This window comes from Lithobates pipiens, unplaced genomic scaffold (assembly GCF_037356315.1).
Source record: "Lithobates pipiens isolate NorthernLeopardFrog02 unplaced genomic scaffold, aLitPip1_a1.2 Scaffold_56, whole genome shotgun sequence".
Taxonomy (NCBI): Eukaryota; Metazoa; Chordata; class Amphibia; order Anura; family Ranidae; genus Lithobates; species Lithobates pipiens.
In genome coordinates, this window is record NW_027507878.1 from 697,546 (window position 1) to 708,742 (window position 11,197).

General features: G+C 45.7%; 1 protein-coding gene across 1 annotated transcript; it reads left to right on the top strand.

The window, feature by feature from the left end:
- Positions 1–407: 407 nt before the first annotated feature.
- LOC143958002 (uncharacterized) lies at positions 408–5,927 on the top strand. The gene is made up of 2 exons (XM_077467444.1): positions 408–543; positions 1,480–5,927. Exon 2 carries the CDS (start codon positions 1,489–1,491, stop codon positions 3,757–3,759), a length of 2,271 nt encoding a protein of 756 aa, XP_077323570.1. The 5' UTR covers positions 408–543; positions 1,480–1,488; the 3' UTR covers positions 3,760–5,927.
- The last annotated feature ends 5,270 nt before the right edge of the window (positions 5,928–11,197 follow it).

Genomic DNA, 11,197 nt, shown 5'->3' on the forward strand with positions numbered 1-11,197 from the left:
GTGTTTCTTTATATTTTCTGTGTATATTTTTTATCTTGTTTAACCTTTTTTGTTTACATATTGATCTATGTTTGTCAGATGCATGCTCCAATTCACTTGCTATTGACTGACTTTCTACATCTGCTGGAAGTCTATTCCAAGTATCAACTACTCCTTTGGTAATATTATGTTTTTAGCCAAATGCTAAAATAATACTTACTAGATTACCTTTGATCTTTACTGTATGATGGATATTATAGGGGGCTCAGGGGGATGGGAATCTCACAGTTATGACCCCCCCCCCCCCCCCTCCTCTTATGACCCAGCAACAGAAACAGAAAGAACAATTCATACAGTTCTACTCAGCTCCTATTGGCTGTTATCACATTGTGACTGTATCTCTCTGTAGGCCAATCAGAAGGCTGTAGTTCCTCTCTCTATTTAGTACTGTAGGCTTTGCTTCTCTCAGGACAACATTTCCCAGAATCCCCCGCCAGGCTCAGTGTCAGAGTTCCTGGCTGAGCTCACTTCCAGGCTGGAGTTCTTCAGAAAAGACTGGAAGAGGTGAGCCCCCCTCCCCCACCCCCACTGTCTGTACAATGTATCTATATGTGTCATTGCCTGTACAATGTATCTAAGACTGTACAATGTGTGGTATTACAATGTATCATTATGTATCCTATGTATCTTTTCCTGTACAATGTAACACTTTCCTGTAGCGTGTGTTATGATGTATCCCTGTCCCGTAGAGTGTGTTATGATGTATCCTTGTCCTGTACTGTGTGTTATGATGTATCCCTGTCCTGTAGCGTGTTTAATGACATATTCCTGTCCCGTAGTGTGTGTTATGTTGTATCCCTGTCCCGTAATGTGTGTTACAATGTATCCCTGTCCTGTAGCATGTATTGTGACGTATCCCTGTCCTGTAGCATGTGTTGTGGCATATCCCTGTCCTGTAGCATGTGTTGTGGCATATCCCTGTCCTGTAGCATGTGTTGTGGCATATCCCTGTCCTGTAGCATGTGTTGTGGCATATCACTGTCCTGTAGCATGTGTTATAAGGTATCCCTATTCTGTAGCGTGTGTTATGACGTATCCCTATCCTGTAGCGTGTGTTATGACGTATCCCTGTCCTGTAGCATGTGTTGTGATGTATCCCTGTCCTGTAGCATGTGTTATGACGTATCCCTGTCCTGTAGCGTGTGTTATGATGTTTCCCTGTCCCGTAGCATGTGTTACAAAGTATCCCTGTCCCGTAGTGTGTGTTATGATGTATCCCTGTCCCATAGCGCGTGTTATGACGTATCCCTGTCCTGTAGCGTGTGTTGTGACGTATCCTTGTCCTGTAGCGTGTGTTGTGACGTATCCCTGTCCTGTAGCGTGTGTTGTGACGTATCCCTGTCCTGTAGCATGTGTTGTGACGTATCCCTGTCCCGTAACGTGTGTTGTTATGTATTATCAGTCCAATCCATTACATCCTGAATTACTTCTCTGTTGCAGGGAGGCACCATGCCAAAGTGCATCGTAGCAAGCTGTAAGAACACGACACGTAAGTCAGCCTCCCGAGGCGTCACCATGCACGTCTTCCCTCACAACCTCCAGAGGATAAAGCACTGGCTACTGAAGATAGGACAGAACTTTGGGAATTTGGATGCCTTTGCTCAGAGGATCCTGGAAGCCAAGAAAACGGACGCCTTCCGAATCTGCTCAGACCATTTCACTCCAGAAAGCTATATCACTCAGGGATGTAGAAGCATTCTTCGGACTGAGGCTGTTCCAAGTCTCTTCCCAAAGTATAGGGAGCCCAACTCTGAGGATGAGGCTGCACCGCCGCCGCCAAAAAAGTTTAAGGCCGGTACCTCTAGCCAAGACTACGACACCCTTCTCAAAGCTTACAATGGCACTCGCCAAGAAGATAAAGGTATTCTAGCTACTGTGGAATGTAAGGATGTGAGCACTCGCACCGACATGTACTACAAATCGCGAGAAGCCGGCACACGCACCAATCCTTTCCAGGGGGTGAAAAACAAAAAAGTAAGCACCGATCCAAAGATTGGTCGGAAACACGCCAGCACCATAACCAGCATGTGGAAGATGGATGTGTCGACACATAGCCTTGTTGAAATGGTGGATGCCAGTACTAATACTGAATCCATACTTGGACAGCACTTTGAGGCTGAGTCATGGAAAATAGGACATGACCATGTCTACCAAAAGGTTTCAACTCCTGCTAAGTCAGTTTGTGCCAACAATGAGTTACATCCTTCAATGGACTCCCACAGCGATGATTCCAATTGTGTGTCCGATGGTGGACTAAACCAAGTATCCAGCTTGTATTCTAAAGACAGGTTGGACGCAGATCGATTGGTCCACGTGAGAAAGTTTTTAGTCTTTGAATCTTGCCTGGATGAGCTTCTCCAAAAACTGACTTGTGCCCATGGTGACGGATGCCAGTCTGTCATTGCCGGGATTGAGAAGCACATTAGAGGGACAATGGTCACTATTATTGGACGTTGCTTCAATGGTCACACCAGTTGTCTTTGGCAAAGTCAGCCCACGAAAGGTAGAACTTGCATGGGGGACCTTATAGGCACCGCCGCTGTGCTCTTCAGTGGCAGCAACATCAAAAAGGTGGCTGAAATGTTCAGTCTTATGGGAGTTCCATTTGTTTCCCCCAAGAGATACTCAGTTTTGCAGAGAAAATACCTGTTTCCCATCGTAGACCTACACTGGTATAAGGAACAGCAGCAGAACCAGAACTTCTTTCTAAGTCATCCTCTTTGTCTTGTTGGCAACAGCCAGTGTGGAACTTTCGGAAATGGTGGCAGGTTCTGTGCATACACCTTCCTGGAATCCACAACCAAGAAAGTCCTTAATCTCCACTTAGTGCATTCTACCAATCACAAGTCCCTCATGGAGATGGAAAGGCTAGCCTTCTCAAACTGCTTTGATACTCTACTGGACCAAGGATTCTCCATTGAGACCATCTGCACAGCCAAACACCGTGACCTTCAATGTATGATGGGGGAGCGATATAACAGCGTTTCCCACAAATACGATATATGGGAATACTGTAAAGGCTTTCGGAAAAAGCTAACGGCAGCCAGTCGCAAAATCGGCTGTGCCAAAATTTCTCAATGGATTCCAGAGCTTACCAACCATCTTTACTATTCCACCTGTTCTACCAGCAACCAAGTGCAACTGGTTCATCAAAAGTGGTTGTCCTACCTGTACCACATCACTGGGCAGCACAGCTGGGATGACTTTAGAGAATTTAAAGCGTGTGCCCACCGTCCGCTAACACCCGAAGAAACTGATCATCACCCGTGGTTATCCCGGGACAGCCCGGCCTACCAGCAAGTGAGGGCGATTGTGACAGATAAAGTCCTTCTCGATGACTTGGACAACATTGCCATGTTTTTTCACAAAGCGCAAACCACTCTCCTTCACAGCTTCATGGTCAAGTATCGGCAAGAGCAAATGCACTTTGAGCTGGACGCCTTGGAGGCCCGGATAAAATTGGCGGTCCTGGCCTACAATCATAATACTCAAAGGACGCAGCTTGCGGTGCGTCACCATTCGAGGTGTCAAGGTGGCTTTCCTGCCTCACAACAGACAAAAACTGTTCACGGAAACAAAAATTACTGGGTTGCAAAATATGTATATGGTACTTTTGCCTCGGCTCACATTTTCCCAATGATTTCAGATACCCTCAGGTTTGCCAACAAGCAGTTGTTTCATAGCTGGACCTTACCACAGATGGCCACACGTGTGACTTGAGAAGGCTGTTTTGTTTCCTTCACAGAGTATTCCATGGCCTAATTTGAAATCTCTATTAAAGAGTTAACGAAAAATGAAAAAGTGGACAAATTCCAGATATCCTGGCCACTCCTCTGGACCCCACTGCACATAGCGACCTTAACAGGGGCGGACTGACCATTCGGCCACTCGGGCACTGCCCGAGGGCCCCGGGACACTAGGGGGCCCCATCAGGGTTGCCAGCCTCAGTAAAACCAGGGACAGTATGTACAAATCTGTGTTTTTTGTTACATCTGTCTCTGAAATGTCCCTCACCGACATCCTTTTGGTCTAAAAATCCTGAGATTATAGCTGCCTCATCTCTCCAGTACCTTCTCAGCCAATAGAAACATGACTGTGTATACTGTGTGTACATGTATGTGTATACTATGTGATTGTATACTTTGTGTGTGTGTGTATACTGTGTGGCCCCATAATCTCTGATTGCCTGGGGGCCCCATGATCTCCTATTGCCCGGGGGCCCCATGAGTTGTCATTCTGCCCCTGGACCTTAATGCTCTGTGGTGGTCCATACACCTCAATACAGAGCTCCGGAGTGAATGTTCATCATAATGCTGGCAATCCGCAGACCAAGGAGAGAAATCTCAGCCACTGCACACCATGCAAGCCCAGCATGTAACAGGTGATAGCAATCTTAGCTTAACTTTATCCAGTCCACGACCCCAACATGTTTCGCCCAAACCTCCATGACTAAGTCCCATGGACAGAATGAAAGATGTTCGTTGGCTGAGATTTCTCTACTTGTTCTGCAGATTATATGGAGTCAGGGTGGACTTCTAGCCCAACCTGCATGCCCAGTAGAATATACCAAATGGGGACATAGCTGCCAGACCCTGAAGTTGGTTTAGGTTCATAATGCTCACAATTTCAAGTTCTCATTGGTCTAAGCCAGAAGTCTCCGAATTCTGTAAGCACAGGGCCAGCTTACTGTGCTTCAGGTTTTAGGGGGGCCAGACTGTGGCCAGTGGGAGTAGAAAATTCCCTGGCATCAGTGCCCCATCTTGGTTTTAATGGGAAGAAAAGTGCCCCATTGATGATGTCAGTAGGTATGGTGTTCCATCACTGGTGTTAGTGGGGGGGAATAGTGCCCCAAGGTCAAGATAAAGGCAAGCACAGGGCCACATGTGGCCACCTGGGCCACAGTTTGGAGACCACTGGTCTAAGCAAAGAAAAGCTGGCACTCCGATTTATGCTCTGCAATCTTGTGTTTATTGCCAGATAAATGATAAACACAAATGTCAACGTGTTTCAGCCAAACTGGCCTTATTCAGGACAGTCATGAATAAGACCTGTTTGACTGAAACGCGTTGACATTTGTGGCTGTCAGTTGTTAACTGTCAATAAACACAAGATTGCAGAGCATACACCGCAGGGCCAGCTTTTATTTCTTCATACGGATTGTGTGGATGAGGAGTCGGTTGCCTCTACCTGAGCACTGATAATAAAGCTGCATTATAATAATGGGAGGTAGTAGAACCTACATTCATGTATTAAGTGAAAAGGGGTGAAAGTGCCCGGTATTGAAGGGGTTAAAAATAATAGTAATAATAATTATTGGACATGTTTTATAGCAGAAAGTAAAAAATATTATTATTCTTTTTTATTTTTTTTAATTGTTGGTATTTTTTTGTTCATAGTAAAAAAAAACACAGGTGATCAAATACCACCAAAACAAAATTGTATTGTGGGGAATTAAAATATATAAATGTAATTTGGGTGCAGCATTGAATGACCGTGCAATTGTCAAAGTAACGCAGTGCTGTATAGCAAAAAAATGGCCTGGTCATGAAGGGGGGTAAACCTGCCAGAGGTCAAGTGTGGCCTTTCCAGTGACCAATCAGTGTTCATGTGAATGAGAGACGGTCCTGATGACAATGACACATTGTAGCCACAAGATGGCAGTAAGACGGCAAAAAAAAAAAAGGAGGAGGAAAAAAAAATATCTGTGACATTTATGAACACTAATAAGTAATAACAAATAGGATGAGTGAAATTTGTTTTTGATGTGAAATTACCAATTTTGCTGCTGGCAAAATTTCACTGAAGTGGAAACATCAGTGTCGCTTACTGAGCCCCTTAGATAAAATTTGCTTGAAATAAATGGGATTTTTTTATGGTGTTTAGCTGTCTATTTTGGATAGTTTGGGTTATTTCATTTTGTGTTCTTTTTGTATTTGTGTTTTGTCCCCCTTTTTGCTTCTAGTCTCCTTCAAGACATAAGCCCCCCTCCGTGTCCATCACTAGGGAGCTCAGAAAAAGACTGCCGCTTTCGGCCAGCATAGGAATCTTCCATTGTACTTAGAATTCAGCTAAGAGTAGCATACAACACCCGGTGCCGACACGTCTGGCTTTTCCAGTAAATTTGGGCGAGCAGTTTGGACCGAGCTAAAGTTTGACCCGAACATCGCCCGTTCAGCGAACACCCCGATTTTGCGGGGCGCTCAGCGGGATGTCCACCCACCGACCACCCCAAAATGCACTGCGTGCTGCACAGTGCATTCTTGGGCCCTGATTGGCTGACGCAATGCACCTGACCACTAGTCAGGTAAAAGGCTATGCCCAATTAGGGAACAGAGCACTGTCAGGGAACAGAGCACTGTCACAACCCTGATTGGACAAAGTCATGATGACTTTACCCAATCATGTCTCAGTGCTCATAGTCCCACCCCACACTATAATGCTACTAAACATGGGGGAGTTGCTTTGGGGCAGGGGGGCTCCCCCACCCCGAAGCACCTTGTCCTCATATTGTCGGGGGCAAGGGCCTCTTCCTAACAACCCTGGGCGGTGGTTGTGGGGGTCTGTGGGCAGGGGGATTATTGGAACCTAAAACCCTTATTTAACAAGGGGGGCCCACAGATCCCGCCCCCCCCCCCCCAATGTGAATGAGCACCCTCTACTTATTCACCAAAAAAAGTGTCAAAAAGAAATAAAAATGCAGGTTTTGACAATTCCTCTTTTAAAAATAAAAAAAAAAGTCCCCCAATTACGAACCCACCGCACCCTAAAAAATAAAAATATATATATTTTGGGGAGGAGGCCATGTCATTAAAAAAATTCATGGGGGTTCCCCTCATGGGAAAATTCCAGGGGGGAGGGCAGGGCACACATTAAAAAAAACGTTGGTGTGGGTTCCCCTTAAAATCCATACCAGACCCAAAAGACCTGGCATGAATGGGGGCAAGGATGGCGGGGGAACCCAATGCCCATATATGTATTGCCGGTGTTCTGCCGTATAGAGTCCGGCCATCACATAGTGTCCGCTCCGTACAGCGCATGCGCAGTACGGAGTAGACGAAGCTTCGGAAAATCTCCGAAGCTGAACGGCTCCTGCGCCATGAGTGGAGGTGGTAGCCCCACCATCCAAGCGGACATAGGGTTGTGAATTTTAGAGTGCCCCTCGCGGGCGAGCTTCGCTCGCCACGCTTCGGGCTCGGCCTCGCTGCGCTCGGCTCTTTTTTATTCTAACTCTATGTCCACTTGGATAGTGGGGATAGAACCTGGACTCACGGCACAGGCGCCGTTCATCCTCGCCAATTTTCGGAATCTGTGTTCCTGTGTACTGCACATGCGCAGTACGCTGGGGACACTATCCGATGGAGGACGCTATTTGACAAGACACCGGCAATGACTTACAGCCACTATAATCCATTTAAATGTCTTTTTTTTTTTTTTTGCTTTACAAAGGTTCATTTTGCTGTAGCAGGTTCTATACACAGTACAGATGCGCCACTTTACAGGCAGACTAAGGGGACACCCGGGCACTATATTTAAAGAAATTTAGAATTTTTATTGTTTAATTTTAAATCACTGCACCCTTCTTTTTTTTTTTTAAAGTTATTTATTTTTTTGCATTGATGCATGTCCCCCAGGACAGTACCCGGGCCCCCATACCCCTTTTAATGGCCAATAACTTCCATATAAGCCTTAAAAATTGCGGTTTTTAAAATTCTAGTCCCATAGACTTTAATGGAGTTCACGTCCAAACTTTTTCCATGTTCAAGAGTTCTGGTGCAATCCAAACCGGGGGATGTCTGGTCCATCTCTATTCTCCAGCTACAGGACACCGCTCTGTCTGAGCTTCCTGCAAAGATCAACCTCATCTCCCACCCGCTGCAGGCCACAGGAACTCATCGATTAATTAAAGTGGAGTAAAATCCCATGTACGAGGTTTACCTACAGGTAAGCCTATAATAAGGTTCACCTGTAAATATCACCTAAATGTGCGCCGTTTAGGAAACATTTACGTTAGATGCAGGCGGTGACATCACTGACGCATGCGCTCTGAAGGAGCTGTGCCAGAAGCAGTGACTCCCATGCATATGTGTGGGAGTGACGTCATCGTCGGCTCGGCCAATCGCATAACCCAAAGCCCCCAAAAGCCCGCAAACCTGGAAAGAAGACAAGGTGAAGATGGAAGCCCCTTCATTGGTGACCATGTGCTGCTGGAAGGTTTATTTTTTGGGTAAGTCTGTCATAATGTGCTAGTATGCAAGGCATACTAGCACATTATGACTTAACCACTTGCTTACCGGGCACTTGTACCCCCTTCCTGCCCAGGCCGAGCTTCAACATTTTGAATGACCATTGCGCATCATGTAAGGCTGCACCCAAATGAAATAATTTTTTTCACACACATAGAGCTTTCTTTTGGTGGTATTTAATCACCGCGGGGAGATTAAAGACAGAGAATTTTGTAAAAATAAAAAAATGTTTTCCATATTTTGTTATAAATTTTGCTAACAAGTAATTTTTATCCTTCACTGATGGGCACTGATGAGGTGGCACTGATAGGCAACAATGATGATGATGAGGCACTGACTGGCAGCACTGATGGCAATGGTGGGCACTTATATGTAGCACTGATGAGCAGTGATTGGTGGCACTGATAGGCACTGGTAAGCAGCACTGATGATGAGACACTGGCACCACTGATAAATGGCACTGGTGGGCACTGATATGTAGCACTGATGGGCAGTGATAGGTGGCACTGATAGGCACTGGTAAGCAGCACTGATAGGCAGTACTGATGATGAAACACTGGCACCACTGATAGATGGCACTGGTGGGCACTGATATGTGGCCCTGGTGGGCTCTGATTTGCAAAACGATCGAGACTGATGTCCCTCGATCCACAGATTATTTTTCCTTCACGCTATTAGCGTGAAGGCTAAAAAAAAAGATAGTGGGCATTTGTTTATTTCTGTGATCAGCTGTCATTGGCTGACAGCTGATTACTTGGTAAAGGGCCTGCTGTGATTGGCCCTTTACCCGATCTGTGATCAGCCGAGTCTCACGGAGCGCACGGCCCCCGCACACCACCCTGGGGCACGCGTGAAGCGCGAGAACGGGAGGACGTCTGTGGACGCCCTTCTGACAATTTAAGGCTGCGCTGTAGCCATCTTTCGGCTATAGCATGGGCGGCAAGTGGTTAAGTTGCCCAGGCCCCTTTTTTTTTTTTTGGGTGCAGTTCACTACCGCTTTAAACAGACAAGCGGTATGCTTTGCAGAACTGTTTTCAACAAAAAAAAAAAATATATATATTTTTCTACCCTCCGCTACAATCTAAATAGGCGACACTTTAAAAATGTTTAAAGGTTACCTGTTTAGCACTACAGAGGAGGTCTGGCGCTATGACTATTGCTTTCTCTATAATGTGTGCGGTGATACCTCACCCGTGTGGTGTGAACACTGTTTACATGTGTGTGCGTGAATTATGTGTGCATTTGCTTCGTCGTTGAACACGGAGGTATGGGAGCGCTTTCATTTTCATTTTTTTCATATTATTTTACACTGTACCTTTTTTATTTATTTTTTTATCACTTTTATTCCCATTACCAGAAATGTAAACATCCCTTGTAATAGAAAACAAGGGGTGACAGGTCCTCCTTATGGAGACATCTGGGTTATAAGACCCCAAATTTATTCTCTGCCTTTTGAAAGCAAAAGATCAAAAAAAAAAAAGTGATCTTTTGCTTTCGAAAAAAAAACAAAAACGGAAGGTGACATCCGGGCGCTGCCGGTCCTCCTAGATCAGGGGTCTCCAAACTACGGCCTTCCAGTTGTTCAGGAACTACAAGTCCAATCATGCCCCAGTCATGTCTGTGAATGTCAGAGTTTTACAATGCCTCATGTGATGTGTAGTTCCAGCTGGAGGGCCTGTAAGTTAGCAGATCATAGAGGTGGGGAGAGACGATCTGGTTTCTGTTCACCTCTATGGCCAGCCACGTGAACTGTCAGACCATTTCCCAGGCTCGGCAGCAAATGCGAGAAACACACTGGAGAGCGGCGGGCAGTGGGGCGGCTTCAAAAAGCAATCCAGCTGATCGGATCACTTTTTTGAGAAGCGCTGGGTGAAAAAAAAACAAAAAAAAAACAGTGGGGTTATGGCTGAAAACTTCAGCGTTGACTCCCGGTAAACCACTTCAAGGCCACAATGTGCATATATATATATATATATATATATATATATATATATATATATATATATATATATATATATATATGTGTATTGCGGTCTTTAAGTGGTTAAGTCATGGCCACTGTTATGGAATGGGATTCCCCACAAGCTTATAGAGGTTTGATGGTCAGGTGTCCACAAATCCAGCTCCATGAAAACATGGTGCGACCAGTTTGGTGTGAAGGAAGTCGAGTGTCCGGCACAGAGCCCTGACCTCATCCCTACTGACCTTTGGGGTGTCCGATAGTGAGCCAGGTCTTTCTGTCCAGCGTCGGTACCCGACCTCCAAATGTTCTTTTAGCGGGAATGGACACACATTCCCACAGACACAATGGCGGAAAGTCTTCCTAGCGGAGTGGAGGAAGGTATAGTCCTACCTTCATAATGCTGCCCATGGGTTTTGAAATATAATGACCAACAAGCTTATAAACTGTAGATGGGATAGTCAGATGTCCACAAATGTTTGGCCATACAGTATAGTTTACATGCAGATAGGTTTCCCTGTGTGTGATGTGTCATTCTTTCCATACATTGTTTCGAAGTTTGTCTCGTTCATTTCCTCTTCGCACTAACAGAAGGAAACATAATTCAGGTCACACGGTGTAAAAACAAGGTTCACAGGCCACAAGACAACCACCAGGTCCTCACTTCAAGCCGTGGTGAATTTTTTTGGTTGGCCGTGTACGTGCAGAAGCTGTTGGAGAGACTAAGCGTTGTCTGCAATTCCAAGAAGCAACAACTTTTAATCAATATAAAGTGGTAATGTGCTCCAGATCAGCGTCTTCAACTGGGGTGCTGTGAGCACTGGTCCCAGTTTGCATCACGCGATGCCACGGTGCAGGCGGGCTCACCTCTATCACCGTAACGAACCATGATGCTCTAGGGCAGTGTTTCTCAACAGCGGTGCTGTGAGCACAGGGGGCACCCAGAATGCACTGA

Bases quoted from the DNA above. Each gene is read 5' to 3' on its own strand.
- LOC143958002 (XM_077467444.1), top strand. From the start codon at position 1,489: ATGCCAAAGTGCATCGTAGCAAGCTGTAAGAACACGACACGTAAGTCA.